At 44.5% G+C, this 21,909-nt stretch overlaps 1 protein-coding gene across 3 annotated transcripts; it reads right to left on the reverse strand.

Moving 5' to 3' along the window:
- Nucleotides 1-57: 57 nt before the first annotated feature.
- GP6 (glycoprotein VI platelet) lies at nt 58-21,418 on the reverse strand. Of its 3 annotated transcripts, XM_032324497.1 has the most exons (10): nt 21,275-21,417; nt 14,773-14,808; nt 14,354-14,611; nt 12,529-12,816; nt 6,823-6,876; nt 3,848-3,907; nt 1,993-2,043; nt 1,606-1,656; nt 1,220-1,270; nt 58-678 (listed from the first exon to the last, which is right to left on the reverse strand). In XM_032324497.1, exons 1-10 carry the CDS (start codon nt 21,306-21,308, stop codon nt 443-445), a joined length of 1,119 nt encoding a protein of 372 aa, XP_032180388.1. In that variant the 5' UTR covers nt 21,309-21,417; the 3' UTR covers nt 58-442. The 3 variants fall into 3 exon arrangements, with proteins under 3 accessions (XP_032180388.1, XP_032180389.1, XP_032180390.1); XM_032324498.1 differs by lacking the exon at nt 14,773-14,808 and having other exon boundaries at nt 21,275-21,418; XM_032324499.1 differs by lacking the exon at nt 1,606-1,656 and having other exon boundaries at nt 21,275-21,416.
- Nucleotides 21,419-21,909: the final 491 nt, after the last annotated feature.

Raw genomic sequence — 21,909 nt, forward strand, 5'->3', positions numbered from 1 at the left:
AGTCTGAATTAACCAGATGAACTATGGCTACCCAGAGAAAACACAGGGGCCAACAGGAAGTGTGGGAGAGTTTTATGCAAAGCATAGAATGGGGTCAGCTATGAGACTTGGTGATACAAAAGTCAATAACAAACACGAATTAAGGAAGGTTGAAGAGGTCATTATGATGGTCCAGTTAGGGTGCTACAAGATCCACAATGTGCAAGATGTGAGTGAGGAGACACTGGCATCCACTAGATACTTCCCATCCCAAATGAGAGGAGTCCTTAGATGGAAGCCAAATAGACACTGGCTCAACAGGTCCTTGATGGGACACCAAGGAGAGGCCCCAAGGTCCTCCTTCTCTGTAGTCATAACCCCTCTCCTCTTGCTCCTACATTCCATACACTCCACACATGGTTTTACATCTCTTATCTCGTAGCTACAACCAAGTCTTGGAGTTCTAATTGTGATGCCCATGGTTATGGCCACCTGGTTGACCCCCATCCTGACGACTGTGTTGTCTCTGGGTCTGTGGGAGGGGTGGGAGTGGCCTGCGGATAGGTCTGACCCTGTATGGCAGGGGTCTCTTTCTGCTGTGCCAATCTTCTGCCAGAAGCCCCACCAGGAGTATTAGAATCACAACCCCAATGCATATGCGGACCAGATTGCCCTTGGTGTAGTATTGCTGGGCAAGACCTGGAGGAATGAAGAGAGACAGGAGCGGGTGATGAAAGCCTATCCCCAGGACCTACTTCAAAATACATCTTGGGTTTCTCATACCCATATCCCTCACCTGAGATTCTATTCTCTGCTACCTAGAATGTCAGTCTCCTTCCTAGAGGGTTCCTCTCCTCCTCACCAAGGGTCAGGGCTAGATAAGCCCAATTCTCTAGATATCATTTCTTCCATACACCCCCTTCATAGACTCTGATGCCCTCCCTCCACACACACACAGACACTACCTGGCCATTCAGCTAATTACAGCAGAAAAAACTGTTATACAGGGTGGAAAGAGATGAAATTTACCTTTCCCTTATTCTTTAAAAATCTCAGCTTTCCCACCTGAACTTACTACCCAATTCTGAGTTTCAAGTATAATATTTACCTTCCCCTTAATATTTTATAAACCAGGACCCAAGACCATAGAGCTGTGGCTTCTGTACAGGGAAAGCAGTCAGCTTTAGGGGAAGATACAGGGGTGGGAACGAAGAGGGTCCAGAGAGGACCACTTACTCACCAGTTGGAGACTCTGGCCTCTTTGGAGAGATACTGATAGTCCTAGAAGACTCTGGGAATCAAAAAGGAAAGTTTAAGGGGAAAAGACCATCTCCCATAGCCCGTTCCTGCCCCTTTCCTGAATGCATGCACTTTTGAGGCAGAATCCCATGACTATAAGAGCATGAACTACAGAGTTGGGCTGTCTAAATTTATCTCAACCTTCCCACCTGATCTCATTGCCCAATTCTGAGTTCCAAGTGCTGATATTTACCCCCCCACCTTAATATTTTATGAACCAGGACCCAAGACCATAGAGCTGTAGCTTCTGTACAAGGAAAGCAGTCAAATTTAGGGGAAGATACAGGGCTGGGAATGAAGAGGGTCCAGAGAAGACCACTTACTCACCAGTCGGAGACTCTGGCCTCTTTGGAGAGATAGTGGTAGTACTAGAAGACACTGGGAATAAAAAAGAGAAAGTTTAAAGGGACAAGACCATCTTCTGTAGCCCTGTTCCTGCCCCTTTGATGAATGCACACACTTTAGAGGCAGAATCCCATGACTATAAGAGCATTAACTACAGAGTTGGGCTGTCTAAAATTTACTTCAACCTTCCCACCTGATCCCATTGCCCAATTCTGAGTTCCAAGTGCTGATATTTACCTTCCCCTTAATATTTTATAAACCAGGACCCAAAACCATAAAGCTGTAACTTCTGTACAGGGAAAGCAGTCAAATTTAGGGGAAGACACAGGGGTGGGAAAGAAGAGGGTCCAGAGAAGACCACTTACTCACCAATTGGAGACTCTGGCCTCTTTCCAGAGATGGTGATAGTCCTAGAAGACTCTGGGAATCAAAAAGCGAAAGCTTAAAGAGACAAGACCATCTCCCCTAGCCCTGTTTCTGCTCCTTTCCTGAATGCATGGACATTTGAGGCAGAATCCCATGACTATAAGAAGAACATGAGGGGTGCCTGGGTGGCTCAGTGGGTTAAAGCCTCTGCCTTCAGCTCAGGTCATGATCTCAGGGTCCTGGGATCGAGCCTGGCATCGAGCTCTCTGCTCAGCAGGGAGCCTGCTTCCCTCTTTCTCTCTGCCTGCCTCTCTGCCTACTTGTGATCTCTCTCTCTCTCTCTCTGTTAAATAAATAAATAAAATCTTTTTTAAGAAGAAGAACATTCAGCATTATGCTGAGTGAAATAAGTCAAACAGAGAGTCAATTATCATATGGTTTCACTTATTTGTGGAGCATAACAAATAGCATGGAGGACATGGGGAATTAGAGAAGAGAAGGGAGTTGGGGTAAATTGGAAGGGGAGGTGAACCATGAGAGACTATGGACTCTGAAAAACAATCTGAGGGTTTTGAAGGGGCGAGGGGTGGGAGGTTGGGGTACCTGGTGGTGGGTATTATAGAGGGCACGGATTGCATGGAGCACTGGGTGTGGTCAAAAATAATGAATACTGTTATGCTGAAAATAAAAAATAAATTTAAAAAAAAAGAAGAAGGACATGAACTACAGAGTCAGGCTGTCTAGATTTGAACCCCAGATCCATCACTAATTAGATGTAGGGCCCCTGTCAATAGACCTAATACCTATAGGCCAGTTTTCCCATCTGTCCAATAAAAACAATTATAATGCATCACAAGTTAATGTGAAATTTAAACCAATAACAGTAATAACAGCATAAGGCACACTGCTTGCATATGATAAGCACCCCACATGCAGTAGCTCTAGATTCACCAGGTGCTCAGCCATACACATCAGAAAGGTACATGTTTTAATATACTGTGAAAATTGCTATAATAGAAAGTCCATAGGACAGAGGAAACTATACAACCCAGCATCAGAAAAGGCTTTCTTGAGGGACTGAGACTATGAGGAAAGGGAAGGAAAAGCAGACCAAGTGGCTTGGATGCAGAGTAAAGAGATGCCAGGGACTCAGGAGAGCTTCATCTGACTCTGTGTGGCTGAGATTTGCATGAGGAATGAAAACAAGACTGGAGGGATCAACAGTGGCTGATCTAAGGGCATTGGATCCAAAAGTATTAAACATCAAGCTGAGAATCCCGGGCTATAATCCTAAGAGTGATGGGAAACCAGAGGGATTTTGAACAGAAGATGATGAAGAATCTCATCGGGGTCTTAAAAGGAATTTGCTGGCATCAGGAATCGAACAGAGAGTTAGAGTCAGGTGGACCCAGTGGAGATACCAGAACTATACTCAGGGGATCTTTCAAGGTTTCTGTCTTGAGGGAAGTGGATAATTTTTCCAGGAAAAGTGAGGGGAAAGAGAATTACAGCATGAGGATGGGACTGCAGTGATAAGAAGAGGCAGTGGACAATAGGGGACTAAGGTTATGCACGTGGATTAGAGCAAAGTCAGAAGACACTGTATAGGAATGAGCGATGGTCCTCCCATCAAAGCCTTGGCTCTGCTGTCTTTGAAATGGCCACATTTCCGAGAATGCACATCTCTTCCCATGCTCAGAGCCCACCTCTATCCCATCCTTGATCCTCAAACCAGGGACTTTCCTTGGAAGAGTCAAGTGATTTCCTGAAGGGGACTTAAATCCTACAGCCTTAGATGATGAGAGAAAACTCTAGCTTCATACTCTTTTCTACTGGTTTCTGAGCTCTTGGTACTCACTGATTGTAGAGCTTTTGTTGACTAGTGAGATGCTCCGTTTCCTGGAGGCTTCTGGGAATTCTAAGCAAGAAGATAATAAGAAAGTGGATAAGGTCAGTCTTCCCAGTGAGCCCCTACTCTGCATACCCCTTCTAAGAAATCTAGGGTTCCCAGAACCCCTTTTTCTGACACATACTGCATAAAACTGAGGAGAGAAACATGCAGAGTTGCTGTAAGACATGTCTTCTGTACCTCAGTGGCTGAATAAGAAATGGATCCATTCGGGGCCCCTGGGTGGTTCAGTGGGTTAAAGCCTCTGCTTTTAGCTCAGGTCATGGTCCCAGGGTCCTGGAATTGAGCCCCACATCGGGTTTTCTACTCAGCAGGGAGCCTGCTTCCCTCTCTCTCTCTGCCTGCCTCTCTGCCTACGTGTGATCTCTGTCAAATAAATAAATAAAATCTTAAAAAAGAAATGGATTCATTCATCCACTGAGGGACCAACGTTATTTCCTCTTTGGGGCTACTGTGGATAATGTTGCTATGAACATTTATGTGCCTGTTTTTGTATAAACATACATTTTTGTATTTGTTCATTTTGGGGGGAGCACATAGCTACAGTGGAATAGCTGGGTCCTATGGCAATTAATACAGTCACAGAATAATTCTTTTGAGGAAATGCTGAACCATTTTTCCACAGCAATGATCCCATGTTTCATTCCCACCAGCAATATGTAAGGGCTCCAGTTTCTCCACATTCTCAACAACCCCTCTAGTTGTGTATTATTATTATTATTCATTACTGTTACTCCCATTCTGCTGGCTATGATGAATTTCGTGGTATGTGACTTACCTCAGTTTAAAAAGTAAGTAGTGGACCAGTAGATGTGTGCAAGCTCAGTTCTTGGAAACCAGCCTCTGAACACAAGAGAATCCCCTCCCTACTAAGGCCATTTTCTCAATCAGGGACCCCCGTAGTTACATGGGCACCAAAACATTTCCTAAAACTCCTCAACCTATAAATATGTAGCTCCTATTAAGGATGGGGACAATCTTGGTGGACCTTTCTGTGATGGAACCAGCTCATTAAAGCCTAGCTTATGCTCAGGAATCTGTAGTAAAGTGATAACTTAGATATTGTTTGCTCTATGTTATTTCTCTTCCTATGAGCCTCATTAATAAATTGTTGTTCGAGGGGCACCTGGATTGCTCAGTCCATTAAGCATCCAACTCTTGGCTTCTGCTCAGGTGATGCTCTCATGGTTCTGAGGTGAAGCCCTACATGGGGCTCTGCACTGACTGTGGCACTTGCTTAAGATATTCTCTCTCTCTCTCTCTCTCTCTCTCTCTCTGCCACTCCCCACCTCACATCTGCATACTTTTGCTCTCTCTCTCAAAAATTTGAATTTAGATTAAACATGAGGAAGTATCTGTCTAGCATGGAATACTATGCAGTCATAAAAAGTAACGCATTGTTGATAACACAAAATAACTTGGATGCATCTCAAGGACATTGTGCTGAGTGAGAAAAGTCAGTTCCAAAACATTCCATGTATATATAACATTGTCATATATGAACCTTTCCATGTATATATAACATTGTCAAAATGATGAAATTCAATAGAACAAATTAGTACTTGCAGGGGGTAGAAATGGTGGGAGGGGAGAGGGTAAATATAATCATAAAAGGGTAGCCTGAGGGATATCTTTGTGGGGTTGGAAGAGTTCTGTATCTTGAGAGCCGTGGCGGTTACATGGATCTACACATGTGATAAATTGTGATAAATCACCATAGAGCTAAATACAAATACCGTGTCAATGTCAGGTTCCTGGTTTTATGTTGTACTGTAATTATGCAAGACATATTCATTGGTGAAATCTAGGCAAAGGTATACAGAATCCTTCTGCATTGCCTTTGCAATGCCTTTGCAACTTCTTGTGAACCTACCTCTCAAAATTAAAAGTTTTAAAATTCCAATCAGAAATACATGCACACACACGTGTGTGCACACATACACACATGCATTGTGCCTCATTTGGCAAGACAGCCTCTATACTGCCCTCCACCACACATGTCAGCACATTCTTGTCCAACTTGGCTCTTTTCAACATGCTTATGTTCCTCAGGATTTGGGTCTACCCTGCGACACAGGAAGTGTTGGCGAGGCCACAGACTGATGCACAGCTTCTTAAGGCACAGGCTGGTATGTGATACACAAGGATCAAGTAAGATGCTTTGAGGATGGGAGAATATGATGGCCCACACAAAATTTAGGGCAGTCCTTCTCAAAGTGACATCCCAGATCAGCAGCCTCAGTGTCACTTGGAAACTTGTTAGAAATGAACATAACTGGGGGCACCTGGGTGGCTCAGTCAGTTAAGTGTCTGCCTTTACCTCAGGTCATGATCTCAGGGTCCTGGAACCAAGCCCAGCATCAGGCTCCTTGCTCAGTAGGGAGTCTGTTTCTCCTCCTGCCTGCTGCTCCCCCTGCTTGTGATACTCTCTCTCTCAGTCTTTCTCTCTCAAATAAATAAATAAAACCTTTTCAACAACAACAACAAAAAATGAGCATAACTCAACCCCACCCCAGACCTTCTGAATCAGGAACTGGTGAGATCCAGAAGCCTGGGTCACCTCCAGGTGATTCCCAGGCCCCCTAATGTTTGAGAACCATGGCCAATGGAATCAGAGTCTCAAAACTAGTGTCCAGGAATCTATGATTTTATAAGCCACTTGGATTATTCTTTTCCACATTAGACATTATAAATCATCCCCCTAAGGCTGGAGAGAAGTGGAGATATAGGGCAGCACAGTAATGTCTATCTAATATTATTATACCCACGTTCTTTACACACATAAATAAGTGATTTTTTAAATAAATCAAATTTGTGAAAGAGACAAGGGGATTAAATAGAAAAATCTAGATAAAGGGGAGAAAGAAAAGAAGGGGTCTGTGGGTCTATACCCCAGACACTGGGATAAATCCTGCAGAACTTACCTGTCACAGAGGAAGGTGGTTCCGTGGGTAACCAGGCGGGGGTCACAGAAGTCCCTGGGAAATCAGAAAAAGAGAGAGTTCTGTGCTCTGTTAGCTACGGGTCCTGAGCAAACAAAAAAGCATACTGTGACCCAGTTTCCTCACCTAGAAGATGAATACAAAGAAGCTCACATCACTGGATGGTCCTGGGTGTTAAATAGCACACCGAGCACATTAAAAAAAAAAAAAAAAATGACAATCTCTGTAGCTGACCTCCCTGCGCTTTGAACTTCAGTTCTGTCCCTTTTTCTGGACCTCTGTGATGTGCACCTGACTTTGTCCCTAGGAGCAAATCTGGCTCTTAAGTCCTGGGAAGCAGATGAGAAGGCAGAAGCCATGGGATACATGTAGGGAGAAAGGGTTGCCCGTGTCACAGAACACAGCCCCTTTCCAATCCCGCCACCCTAGCTTTGTAGCTACATCAAACTGCCAACCTCCTTTCACCCCAGGACATTTGCTCATACAATCCCACACACCGGCAACCCGTCCCACTGCTCTTACCCATTTACCTCTTACTCTGCCCTAAGAGCAAGGTCAAACATTGGCTGCTCAGAGAGGTGTTCCCAAACCGCTTCCCCTTATAGGTTCTAACAGCACTGTGTACTTCTAATTCATTACGCATGTCCCAGGGACAACAGTGCGGTGTTGGATATTCTCTAAGCCTGTTTGCTCTAATTACTATGTGTACATATCATGTGTGCGTGTGTAATATGTGTGTGTGTAAAGGAAAATATACCATAGAGAGAGTGAATTTCAAGTCCCCAGCAGAGCACAGCCACAGCAGAGACACTTTTGAAATACGTCCAATGAAAGAAGCAATAATTGAGCAGGGACCCAAAAAAAGACAAATCTATAAAGGCAGGAAGATTAGTGGTTTCCTTGGACTGGAGGGAGGGGGAGGGAGGGGCTGCATGCGGGCAGGAAGGATGAGATATGGTAGTGGAAATGTTCTAAAACTGGACTGTGGTGGTGACCACAGAACTCTAAATTTACTAAAAACCACTGCATTGTACAACTCAAACAAGAGACTGTTTGTTCAGCTCCTATTACATGCCAGGAGCTACTGTTTGTGCTGGGGATACAGCAGAAAAGAAAACAGACACAAATGTCTGTCTTTCTGGAGCTTACCTTCCAGGATGCAGGGGGCAGACAGGTGACAAACACCATAAGTCAGAACAATGTATGCACAGGTGTGGATGCCGTGGAGAAAAATTGGGCAGAGAAGATGGCAGATAGCATCAGAGAGGCAAGAATGGGACCTTTGATAGAAGGCTTGAAGGAATCAGTGGGTTGAGCCATGAGATCTGGAGAAAGCATCCCAGCAGGTGCAAGGTCCCTGAGGACATAGTGAGCCTGAGTGTTCCAGGAAAAGCAAGACGGGATGTAGTCAGTAATATTGTAACCACTTTGTATGGTCACAGATGGTAACTAGACTTATCCATGGTGACCATTGCATAGTGTATATAAATATCAAATCACTATGTTGTACACCGGAAACTAATACACCATATGTCAATTAGTCTTCAACTTAAGTGGGGGGGATGCTGATGGTTCTAAGGCAGAGTGGATGAGGGAAGAGCAGCAGGTCAGGTAATCAGACAGGTAGAGAAGGGGCCTGGTGAGATGAGAGGAGTGAGTGCTATGGGCTTTGAGCAAAATCATCTGATTTTAACAGCCTGCTCTAAAGGGGTTCCTCTTGCCATCATTCTGCAAACATTCTAAAGAGGCAAAGGTATACAAACTTGCAACCAGTAGATGGAAATAAATCCTGGAGATTAATGCACAGCATACGGTCAACCACACTATATCAGATTTAGATCTGTGGTGTTCTCACCACAAAAAAAAGCAACGGCAATTATGTGACAGGTTGAAGGTATTAGCTAATGCCCCAATGGTAATATGTTGCAACACATAAATGTATTAAGTCAACACGTGCTACATCTTATATAATGTTATATGTCAATTATATCTCAATTAATTGATTTTTTTTTTAATTAAAGGGGACAAAGGTAGACACAGAGTGACCAGTATATGGAGCAAATCAGTTCTACATGAAGATGTGCTCCCTTGTCAGATCAGGGACAGGCTTCAGAGATGTGGTAGGAAGCATGAGTTGGGCAAAGGATTTACAAGAAAATGCCTCTGAGTATGGCAGCAGAAAAATGTGTCCTTTAAAATTTTCATGTTATTTTCAAATGTACATTATATGTACCATCTTTAATATTCATTTTAAGTGCACAGTTTAATAGTATTAAGTGCATTCACATTGTTGTGCAAGAAATCTCAGAACTTTTTCATCTGCAGACCTGGAACTCTATGCCCATTAAACAATACTAACTCCACTTTTTCCCTCCATCAGCCTTTGGTAATTCCCTTTCTACTCTCTGCCTCTATGGCCTGGATGACTTTCAAATGCCTCCCGGGAGTAGAATCAGATGATATATGGCCTTTTGTGGCTGCTTTATTTCACATAGCCTGACGTTCTCCAGGTTCATCTGTACTGTAGCACATGGCAGGATCGCCTTCCTCTTTGGGGCTGCATAACAGTCCGTTGTGTGTCTCCACCACGGTTTCTTTATGAACTATGTTGTCCTCTTTTGAAAGAGGCATGCTGTAAGAATGAAAGACTGATAGTGGCTACAATGCAAACACAGCTCAAAGGCATGAGGCTGACTGAGAGAAGCCAGTCACGAAAGACCCCGTGTTCTAGGACTCCATATATATGCAGTTTCCTCAAAGAGGCAGACTGTTAGAGATAGGAAGTCGTTTGTGGTTGAATGGAAAATGACGGCAAACAGGTGCCAGAGGTCCTGCAGAGGTGATGGAGATGGGCCGACTGGGTTGTGGTGATGGTTGCACAACTCTGTGAACTCTCTGAATACAAGGACACATAAAGTGGGTAACCTTATAGGTCTAGAAACCATACCTGAATAAAACAGAATGGAAGGCCATCTCTAGTGTATAATGACCTCACTAGCTAGATTTCAACAAAAATAAGTCTGAATTATAACTCATTTAACTTCTTTCTTTGTGTACAGTATTATACATTAGTCAGAATTATAGTAAATAAGTACTTTGGACAGATGTAAATATGCTGTAATAAAAAATGTTTTTCTTCAAAAAAAAAATAATAAGTCTGAATACAAGTACATTTTCATTTTACCCTGTACTATATTAATCCACTGGAGACCAAAAGGATAAGATTTTTCCCTTTGCTGGGAGATGGATAGGGTCATTAGTCTTTTGTATATTGGGGAATTTCATTTTTTAAATTTTACTTTATTTTTTCAGTGTTCCAAGATTCATTGTGTATGTACCACAGCCACTGCTCCATGCAATATGTGCCATTTTGTTTTTTTAGTTTTCATTTTTATTTTTAGAGAGTGCATAAGCAGGGTGGGGAGGGCAAAGTGGGAGGCAGAGGGGGAAAGAATCCCAGGCAGACTCCATGATGAACACAGAGCCCCATGCAGGACTTCATCTCATGACCCTGAGATCATGACCAGAGCCAAAACCAAGAGGCTGACAGTCAAAGAACTGAGCCACCCAGGTGCTCCTATTGAGGCATTTTTAATAAATAAGTCACTGGGGCACCTCACTGACTCGCTCGGAAGAGTATGCCACTCTTGATCTCAGGGTCAGGAGTTTGAGCCCCATGATGGGTTTAGAGATTATAAAAAATAAATAAATAAACTTTGGGGCCTCTGGGTGGTGCCATGGGTTGAGCTTCTGACTCTTGGTTTCAGTTCAAGTCGTGGTGGCATCAGTCCATCCCACATCAGGCTCTGAGCTCAGCATGGAGTCTGCTAAACTTTCTCTCCCCCCTCCCTCTGCCCCTCCCAGTATGCTCGCTTGCTCTCTCTCTCTCTCTCTCAAGTAAATTAATCTTTTAAAAAAATAAAATGGAAGGGAATTGAGGGAAATTGGAAGGGGAGGTGAACCATGAGAGACTATGGACTCTGAAAACAATCTGAGGGTTTTGAAGGGGCGGGGAGTGGGAGGTTGGGGTACCAGGTGGTGGGTATTATAGAGGGCACAAATTGCATGGAGCACTGGGTGTGGTGCAAAAATAATGAATACTGTTATGCTGAAAATAAATTTAAAAATAATAATAAAATAAAATGAACTTTAAATAATTCAGTTGCTTCAATACTTGTAAAGGAACATAGCAGCAAAACAGTGGTGAACAGAAAACATCAATAATGGTTTTTAAATCACATCAGTTGCCGTAAAGGATTTAGCAGCAAGCGTTGCGTGGAGAGGCCTCGTACTTAGACTATTGCAAATAAGAAAGACAGAGTGTGTTTGCATGTAAAGAGAGTCAAAGATTCCTTCCTATTATAGTGGCATTTTTCAAAGTAATTTCCATAAGTTCTTCACTGCTGTGTGTTTGTTTGTTTCAAATCTAGACAAGACAAAAGGCATTATCACTGATATTAAGAATTATTTTTTCTTTTCTGATGGAGGCATAATACTCCATAGTGTATATGGACCACATCTTCCTTATCCATTCGTCTGTTGAAGGGCATCTTGGTTCTTTCCACAGTTTGGCGACCGTAGCCATTGCTGCTATAAACATTGGGGTACAGATGGCCCTTCTTTTCACTACATCTGTATCTTTGGGGTCAATACCCAGGAGTGCAATGGCAGGGTCATAGGAAAGTTCTATTTTTAATTTCTTGAGGAATCTCCACACTGTTCTCCAAAGAGGCTGCACTTTTGTAGCAACATGGACGGGACTGGAAGAGATTATGCTGAGTGAAATAAGTCAAGCAGAGAGAGTCAATTATCATATGGTTTCACTTATTTGTGGAGCATAACAAATAGCATGGAGGACATGGGGAGATAGAGAGGACAAGGGAGTTGGGGGAAATTGGAAGGGGAGGCGAACCATGAGAGACTATGGACTCTGAAAAACAATCTGAGGGTTCTGAAGAGGCAGGAGATGGGAGGTTGGGGGTACCAGGTGGTGGGTATTGGAGAGGGCACGGATTGCATGGAGCACTGGGTGTGGTGCAAAAATAGTGAATACTGTTATGCTGAAAATAAAAAATAAATTTAAAAAAAACAATTATTTTTCCTTATTTCTTTTGTATTTCTATATACTCTGCAGTAGATAAAGTAACAGCCTCTCAAACATGCTCATGTCCCAATCCCCAGGCCCTGTGGATATGGCGCCTTACACAATAAATGGGAGGGGATGGGGGGGATGCCTGGATTTTCCAGGTGGGCCCAGTGTCATCACAGGGTCCTTAAACATGGAAGCAGGAGGCCAGGGAGACAGAGACTGATGATGCTATGTTGCTGGCTTCTGTGATAAAGGAAGGGACCATGGGAGCCAAGGGGTGCAGGCACTTCTAAAATCTGGGAAAAGCACAGGACAGACTCCCCCCTGGGCCCTCCAGAAGGAATGTAACCCAGCTGACACCTTTGTTTTGTCCCAGGGAGACCCATTTGGTACCTGACCTCCAGAAATGGAAAGTAATAATACATTTACGATTTTTTAAGCCACTAGATTAGTGGCGATTTGTGACAACTAATATACCCTCCAAAGCTTCATGCCTCTCCTGGCTTCCCACCTCCTTCACACATGTTGGCCCTCCCCTGAAACTTCAGCAGAGTGTGCAAGAGCTAAAGAAAAAAAGGCTTGGTCTGCAGCTCCCTCACCTGTGACCACAAGCTCAAGGGGGTCGCTGGGGGCCGACCACAGGTACGGCAGCTTGCTGGAAAAACTGTAGCATCGGTAGGTCCCACTGTGTGCAGCAGTCACTGCGGTGATGGGGAAGTCAGCCCCGTACTGCTTCTCAGATCCCTTCTGGGGCCCAGCGTCCCCTTCCTTGTACAGAGCAAATTGGTCAAAACTGAATTGGCTTCGACACTGCAGAGTGACTTTCCCTCCTGGGGACACAGCTGGGCTGGGCTGGGCTGAGATCGAGGGCTTGTTGAGATAAACTCCTGGGAGAAAAGAGAGCTCTGGTGTTAAAGACCGTGGCCAGCATGTTGGCCATGGGGGTGGGCAGGTCCCCCCACCTCCTAAGAGCTAGGGAACTTTCCAGGTATATCCATCCATAGAGAACCCACTTGCCCTGCCCCCAGCTCACAAAAGGGTTAAGGGAGCATAACCAGGATCCTATCACAGTGCCCGGTCTCAAATCCTCATTCTGTCCCTTAGAGGCTGTGTGATCCTGGAGAGAAACCCACCCTTCTAACTGTGCCCCAGTGTTCTTTACTGTAAAAATGAATCATTGAACACTATTTCAAGAACTAATGATGGACTACATGTTGATTAATTGAATTTAAATTTAGAAAAAGAAAATGGGAATGACTGAATGAAGCAACATAGCATAGTTGCTTAATACATAGGGAGCTCCTGAACTACGACGACAGTAACAAAATAGCAAACTGCTGTAGTGCAGTTTTTAAACCAAAATTAATTCAAATAATTCATACTGAACAAAATAACCAAGATTCATAAATTATTTGAAGTTTAAATATTTGATTCATACAAAAAAAATTTTTTTAAAGAATTCATTATCCTTTTACTCTCCTGGCCTTAGGGAAACAAACTCATCAGTGATATTTTCAAAATCTCTCTGGAAAATAACCACTTGAAAATGCATTAGAAATAAAAGCACAAGCCAAGAACATTATATTCTGTCAAAAAGTAAAAAAGAGGGGCGCCTGGTTGGCTCAGTGGGTTAAGCCTTTGCCTTCGATTCAGGTCATGGCCTCAGGGTCCTGGGATCGAGCCCCATGTCAGGCTCTGCTCAGTGGAGAACCTGCTTCCCCCCTCTCTTTCTGCCTGCCTCTCTGCCTGTTTGTGAGCTCTCTCTCCCTGTCAAATAGATAAAATCTTTAAAAAAAAAAAAAAAAAGAAGAAGAAGAAGAAAGAAAGAAAGTAAAACAGAAGGCATTGGAATGTGGCTAGAGCCTTTGGCACGGGGCTCAGGTATGGCTTGAAAGGGCCCTGCCTCGTTCTGTCTTGACCTAAAAGTGTGATACTTTGTTCAGCATGGGTGTTTCTGCATTGATTTTGATTGTTTTAGAAAGATCCTGCATTGGGGTTCCTGGGTGGCTCAGTGGGTTAAGCATCTGCCTTCAGCTCAGGTCATGATCCCAGGGTCCTGGGATCCAGCCCGGCATCGAGCTCCCTACTCAGCAGGAAGCCTGCTTCTCCCTCTCCCTCTAGGTCTGCTTGCATTCCCTCTCTTGCTGTGTTTCTGTCAAATAAGTAAATAAAATCCTAAAAGAAAGAAAGAGAGAGAGAGAGAGAGAAAGAAAACGAAGAAAGGCAGGCAGGAAGGAAGGAAGGAATTGCACTGACCTAGCACTTGCATGGCTCACTGCACCTCCCCTATGAAAGCAGCTAGCACTTCGATCCCCACCCAGTCCCGGCCCCCTGGGTCTCTGGATTCTCTGAATCTTTCCCCTCCTCACCCTCCTGGAGCCCCCAGGCCCCAGGTGCAACTGCCCCCCTCACCCCTCCAGGTACCTGTAGCGACCAGCTCCAGCCGGTCGCTGGGGGGAGACCAGAGGCTCCCATTCTGGTAGGTGCAGCGGTAGCACCCTGCGAAACGTTCCTCCATGGATGAGATGAAGAGGACAGGCTGATCCTGGTAGTGGTTGGACCTCAGCTTCTCCAGACGGTAGAGGTCCACATCCGGAGGCCCCTGGCAGTGGATGGTAACCGGCGTCCTCAGTGGCACTAGGGAGCTAGGCCGGGCCTGAAGGGAGGGCTTGGGCAGCAGGCCTGGAAGGGGAAGTGGAGCCTGGTGGAGGGCCGCTTTCAAACAGACCCTCCTCCCCGGGGCGGGGGGGGGGGGGGGGGGGGGGGGCACTCCTCCCGCCCTCCCAGGTCTTGTGCAGGCGGAGCCCAGAGGAGGGACCCGGGACTCCAGGGCAAGGACTCACCATGCTGAGTTTCCACCACCTGCCCTAGGCACAGCCCTGAGCAGAGAAGAAAACAACCAAAGGCTAGGACCTCCCGAGCCCACACCTCTCAAAGCAAGGCGGGTGACGAAGCTTCTGCAGGCAGTAACTTTCTCTCGTCATCGCTTTTCTAAGGACACACGCTCACATAATTGAGGCACCAGAGGCAGCCAGCCATAGAAGGCTGCATATTGTACAATTCTTTTTATCTGAACCCTGCTCATGAGGTCAGTCTGCCTGCACACAGAGGGATTAGTGGTTGCCTGGGGCTGGGGAAGGAGGGCAGAGAGCAGATTGTCAGGGGTATGGTTTCTTTCTGGAGCGGTGACAGTGTCCTGGAATGAGGCAGAGGGGATGGCTGTGCACCTTGTGAATGTACTGTCATGAATGATAAATTTTATGCTAAGTTTTTAAAAAAAGCCACAGCTTTTTAAAAGACAGAAACATTTTTCAAAATCCTGGAGCAAACAATCCTAAAATTTGCATGGAACCAGAAAGAGACCCCGAATCGCCAAGGAAATGTTGAAAAAGAAAAACAAAGCTGGGGGCATCATGTTGCCCGATTTCAAACTTTATTACAAAGCTGTGATCACCTAGACATCATGGTTCTGGCACAAAAACAGACACACAGACCAGTGTAACAGAGTAGAGAGCCCAGATATGGACCCTCAACTCAATGGTCAAATAATGTTCGACAAAGCTGGAAAGAATGTCCACTGGAAAACAGTCTCTTCAATAAATGGTGCTAGGAAAATTGGAGAGCTATATATAGAAGAATGAAAGGCGACCATTCTCTTACACCATATACAACGATAAACTCAAAATGGATGAAAGACTTCAGTGTGAGACAGGAATCCACTGGGGCACCTGGGTGGCTCAGTCATTAAGCATCTGCCTTCAGCTCAGGTCATGATCCCAGGATCCTGGGATCGAGTCCCACATCCTGCTCAGTGGGGAGTCTGCTTCTCCCTCTCCCTCTGCTGTTCCTTCTGCTTCTGTGCTCTCACTCATGATCTCTCTCTCTCAAATAAATAAATAAATAAAAATCTTTAAAAAAATAAAAAAGGAATTCATCAAAATCCTAGAAAAGAACATAGGCAGTAACTTCTTTAACATCGGCCACAGCAACTTCTTTCAAGACATGTCTCCAAAGGCAAAGGAAAGAAAAGCGAAAATTTGGGGACTTCATCAAGATGAAAAGCTCCCGCACAGCAAAGGAAACAGTCAACAAAACAAAGAGGCAACCCACGGAATGGGAGAAAATATTTGCAAATGACACTACAGAAAAGGCCTGATACCCAAGACCTATAAAGAACTCCTCAAACTCAACACACACAAAACAGATAAGTCAAAAAATGGGAAGAGCAAACTAACAGACACATGAAAAAATGTTCATCATCATTAGCCATCAGGGAGATTCAAATCAATTCCAAATCAGATTCAAATCAAAACCACATTGCAATACCACCTTACACCAGTTAGAATGGCCAAAAGTACCAGGACAGGAAACAACATGTGTTGGCGAGGATGTGGAGAAAGGGGAACCCTCCTACACTGTTGGTGGGAATGCAAGTTGGCGCAATCACTTTGGAAAACAGTGTGGAGATTCCTTAAGAAATTAAAAGTAGAGCTTCCCTATGACCCTGCATTTGCACTCCAGGGTATTTACCCCAAAGATACAGATGTAGTGAAAAGAAGGACCATATGTACCCCAATGTTCATAGCAGCAATGGCCACGGTCACCAAACTGTGGAAAGAACCAAGATGCCCTTCAACAGACAAATGGATAAGGAAGATGTGGTGCATATACACTATGGAGTATTACGCCTCCATCAGAAAGGATGAATACCCAACTTTTGTAGCAACATGGACGGGACTGGAAGAGATTATGCTGAGTGAAATAAGTCAAGCAGAGAGAGTCAATTATCATATGGTTTCACTTATTTGTGGAGCGTAAGAAATAACATGGAGGACATTAGGATAAGGAGAAGAGAAGTGAGTTGGGGGGAATTGGAAGGGGAGACAAACCATGAGAGACTGTGGACTCTGAGAAACAAACTGAGGGTTTTGGAGGGAGGGGGTTGGGGGTTGGGAGACCCTGGTGGTGGGTATTAAGGAGGGCATATAGGGGTGCCTGGGTGGCTCAGTGGGTTAAAGCCTCTGCTTTCTGCTCAGGTCATGATCTCAAGGTCCTGGGATCGAGCCCCACATTGGGCTCTCTGCTCAACAGAGAGCCTGCTTCCCCCTCTCTCCCTGCCTCTCTGCCTACTTGTGATCTCTCTCCCTCTGTGTCAAATAAATAAGTAAAATCTTTCAAAAAAAAAATAAGAAGAAGAGCACATATTGCATGGAGCACTGAGTGTGGTGTCTAAACAATGGATCTTGGAACACTGAAAATATAAAATAAAATTTTTAAAAATGAGATTAAAAAATACACTTAAAGGCACCTGGGTGGCTCAGTCATTAAGAGTCTGCCTGCAGCCCAGGTCGTGATACCAGGGCCCTGGGATCAAGCCCCACATCGTGCTCCCTGCTCAGCGGGGAGCCTGCTTTCTCCCTCTCCCACTCCCCCTCCTTGTGTTCCCTCTCTTGCTGTCTCTCTGTCAAATAAATAAATAAATAAAATTTAAGAAAAATATATACTTAAAAAAACTAATGATGTGCTAAAACTAATGATGGTGATTAACATAACACAAACAAACAGACAAAGCCATCCAGGAATTCCTTACACCCCTCCATATGCACACACTTTGGACAACTCTAAAGAGAATTATCTCCTCTCTGAAAAGGGGGCTGTGTCCAGGATTTAGTCTCTTTTTTATCCTAGCTTTGTCAATACATAATTGATGTACAATGTTGTGTAAATTTAAGGTGTGTGTGTCGACTTGATATTTATATAGCACAAAATGATTTCTCTCACAGCATTAGCTAATATTAACCAATTACATAATTAGCTAATATTAGCTAATTAGTTAACACCTCCATCCTGTCACATAATTACCATTTCTTTTTTTTATGGTGTGAACATTTAGGATATTCTGCAAGAAGTTGTTATTGGCTGCAATCCCCATGGTGTAGGGGGTGCCTGGGTGGCTCAGTTGGTTAAGCATCTGCCTTCAGCTCAAATCATGATCCTGCGGTCCTGGGATTGAGCCCCAAGTTGGGCTCCTTGCTCAGTGGGGAGCCTGCTTCTCCCTCTGCCTGATGCTCCCCTATTCATTCTCTGTGTGTATGTGTGTGTGTGTGTGTGTGTGTGTGTGTCTCACACTCAAATAAATAAAATCTTTTTCAAGAGAGATCTCCATGCTGTACATAAGATCTAGATGGGATCTGTTACATTGTATCATGTCTAGAGATCACCAGCTGTGTTGTTAATTGTGGATTTCCCACTGTTTTAACTTTTTGCCTAAATCAATATTCTGGGGCATCTGGGCGGCTCAGTAGATTAAGCGACTGCCTTCAGCTCAGGTCATGGTCCCCAAGTCCCAGGATCAAGTCCCACATCAGGCTCCCTGCTCAGCAGGGAGTCTGCTTCTCCCTCTGACCCTCCCTACGTTCTCATGCTCTCTCTCTCTCAAATAAATAAAATCTTTACCAAAAAATTAATAAATGCTTTCTCTTATAAAAAAAAAAGTAAACCAATATTCTGTACTTACATTATTATGACTGGGCAAATATTATTCATACCTGAGGAGTGTAGTATTATACCTGTATATTTTTCCTATTTATTGTCCCTAGAATCAGTATTTGTCTGGTTTAGTGACGTCCGCATAGTTTTCCTTGACCCTGTGTCTAATTCTTTCCACAGTTTCAAATAGCCTTCCCATGTAATCTTACACACCTATCAAACTGCATAATCGATAAATTCCATCTTCTCCCTTGGAGGTGACTTGCCCCCATTTTGTCTTCTACCTTCTCTAGGTTGAACAACTGCCTTTTTTCTCTCAAGCTGGCGCTTTTTTTTTTTAATTTTTTGCCAAGTTGGTAGCATTACCTGCTTTAGTCTTGCTAGGGTTGTCAAATTTAGGATATAAAAACACAAGGCTCCCACTTAAATATAAATTTCAGATAAGCAATGAAATTTTGTTTGCATAGTATGACCCATGTGATTTAATGGGATATACTAAGCCTACAAAATTATTTCTTGTTTATGTGAAATTAGATTTCACTGGCCATGCTGTATATTACCCAGTAACTCTTATCCTTACAACCACACACAGACCTGCTCACATGTGTGCTTCTTGTCTCCACAATAAATGCAAGGAAACTGAACAGAGAGGCTAAGCAGTTTCTTTCAGTTCACACAGCTGGGATGGGGCTGAACCTGGATCATTACTGACTCACACTTGTCTCCAGCCCCCTCTGAACCTCTTGTCCACACCAGGTTCTGCTCCCTATACCCAAGCTCGACCCACATCTTTGCCCACTTCCCAACACAACCCCACCGTGGTCCTCTCATGGGTTTCCATCCAGCCTTCTAACGTGACTGGACATACTCCCTGTGCTCTTCTGAGCACTTCCTGGATGGACTCTGACTCACCACATCTCTATTGGTTAGGGACCATTATTAGCCCCTTTTATAGATCAGACTATGGAAACAGTATTCTGTCCCTCGTCCTGCAGCTGGTAAGCGTACATTCAAACACCAGCGGCATACTTTGGTCATAAAGAATGTGAACCTGTCACTAAACTCTTGAGTTTATTTGAGTCCTAGATGCGTGACCTTGAACAAGTTCCTTAATCCCTCTGGACCTCAGCTTCCTCGTCTGTGAAATGGGAACATGAATAGGGCCCTACCTCATCAGGCCATTCTGGGAATTAAGTGTCTGCTAAAAAGCATGGCGTGGGCTCAAGTCCACGTACGTGCCAATGAGTGTGTGTTAATGAATGACTGACAGGCGGTCTGTGCTCATGGTGTGTTTCCTTATCCCCATAGCACAGCTGTTCCTTCCTGCTTGGCCCCTTGAGCCTCTGTCCTTTTAACAATAAGGCTCTTCTGAATAAATGAGGGAACTGGGCACATGACCAGCCTTGTGGGGGCAGGCAGTAAGCACACAGGATCCTACCACCAACCCCGCTAGGAGAGACTCTTCCCACAGACTTGCTGAGGTGCCGTTGACAAAGAGAAGCCGTATATCCAGGGTGAGCAACGTTGTGATCTGAAGGACATGCACACTGTCAGGTGATCAACACAATCGAGCTAATTAACCCGCCCCCCGCCTCACATAGGTTGTTTTGATTTTTGATTTTTATTTTTTGTTTTGTTTTGTTTTTATTTATTTTTTATTGTGTTATGTTAGTCCTACAGTACATCATTAGCTTTTGATGCACGGTTCCATGATTCATTGTCTGCATGTAACGCCCAGTGCTCCCTGCAGTCCGTGCCCTCCTGAATACCCACCACCGGGCTCACATAGGTTGTTTTGATTTCTGGTTTGGTTTGGTTTGTTTTGGTGAATATGCATAAGATCTACTCTGTCAGCAAGTTTCTACAGTATTATTGCCTCGATCACTATTCTGTGCATTAGATCCCCAGAACTTACTCATCTTACAAGTAGAAGCTTGTTCTCTGTCCCCCTACCTCCCTGTTTCCCACCTGCAGCACCCCCAGACTCTGACAACCACCAGTCTGCTCTCTGCCTTCATGAATCCAACCTTTCTAGATTCTACATGTAAGTGAGACTGTGTGGATTTTCTTTCTGCATCTGGCTTATGCTACCTAGCGTCATGGCCTCGGGGCCCACCAGAATTGTTGCAAACGGCAGAATTATTTGTTCCTGTGCCGTGAGGCTTGCTGGCAAATCTGTAATCTAGTCCTGATGTCACCAAGTCCACATTAAAAATATAAATGGGGAGTTAGAGAGGAGAAGGGAGTTGGGGAGAAGTGGGAAGGGGAGGTGAACTGTGAGAGACTATGGACTCTGAAAAACAATCTGAGGGTTTTGAAGGGGCGGGGAGTGGGAGGTTGGGGTACCAGGTGGTGGGTATCATAGGGGGCACGGATTGCATGGAGCACTGGGTGTGGTGCAAAAATAATGAATACTTTTATGCTGAAAATAAATAAGTTTAATTTAAAAAAAACTACAATAAAAAAGGAAAAAAGAATATATAGGGAAAAATCAATAAATAAATAAATAAATAAATAAATAAAAGAAAAAATATATAAATGAATGAATTAATGGATGGATGTATAGATAGATAGATAGATAGATAAAATTTGAAGACTGGTATACAGAGACAATTTTTCAGCCCAAACCGGAAGACCTGTTTATTTCCTGACCCACCCAGCAAGAGACTAGAATGAAGTAACAGACAAACATGACCTCCCTGGGTCCCTGTTTTCCCAACCCATCAATGAAGGGACCCTCACAGGTCACCCATTGCCCTGAAATCTTTTTCTGATGCAATTTTTTTTTTAACATTCTTAGTCTCATAGCCCACTGCCTATCCCTCAGCATTTCCCAGATCAACCCTTGGGACTCACCAAAACAGAGAAGGGCAGACAGGGGTGCGGCCATGGTCCTTCAGCCCGCCCAGAGCTCGGTAGCCCAGGAGAGAAGCCTGAGCGGCTGGAGTGGAGACACAGGATGTGATGAGGATGCAGCAGCCTCTCCCCCTTTCCCTCATCAGCCTGTCTTTTCCCGCATGAGGTTCATCAGGCTGGAGCCATCCCCTCAGTAGAATGACTTGCACACAAGCTCAGAGAAGCTCCTTTATCTTCTGTCACCAGCCCAAGCTGGCCGGGCACTGAGATGGACTGTTACCTGATGGACCTCCTTAGCATAAGAGTTTCATGGAGCTTTCCTTGGTGGGGGGGACATTTGAGATTATATCTGCTCATAAGAAATATTCATGGAAGACCAGCAGGTTCAGCAGGACCCAAAGCCTGGAGAGGTGAAGAGCCTGGCATTTTCATGTAGGTGGGAAGTGGTTAGTGTGGCTGGAATCAAGGACCATAAAGCTGAGACAAAAGAAATGTTAGGGGCCAGATCAGGGGGTCCCAACCTCAGCTCTGTTGACATCTGGAACCAGGTGACTGCTGGAGTGGGAGCAGGCTGACCTGTGCTTCCAGGAGGCTCATGGCCAGCCAAGAGCCACTGGGTTGGATCGTTCAGGAGG

Source organism: Mustela erminea, chromosome 19 (assembly GCF_009829155.1).
Source record: "Mustela erminea isolate mMusErm1 chromosome 19, mMusErm1.Pri, whole genome shotgun sequence".
Taxonomy (NCBI): domain Eukaryota; kingdom Metazoa; phylum Chordata; class Mammalia; order Carnivora; family Mustelidae; genus Mustela; species Mustela erminea.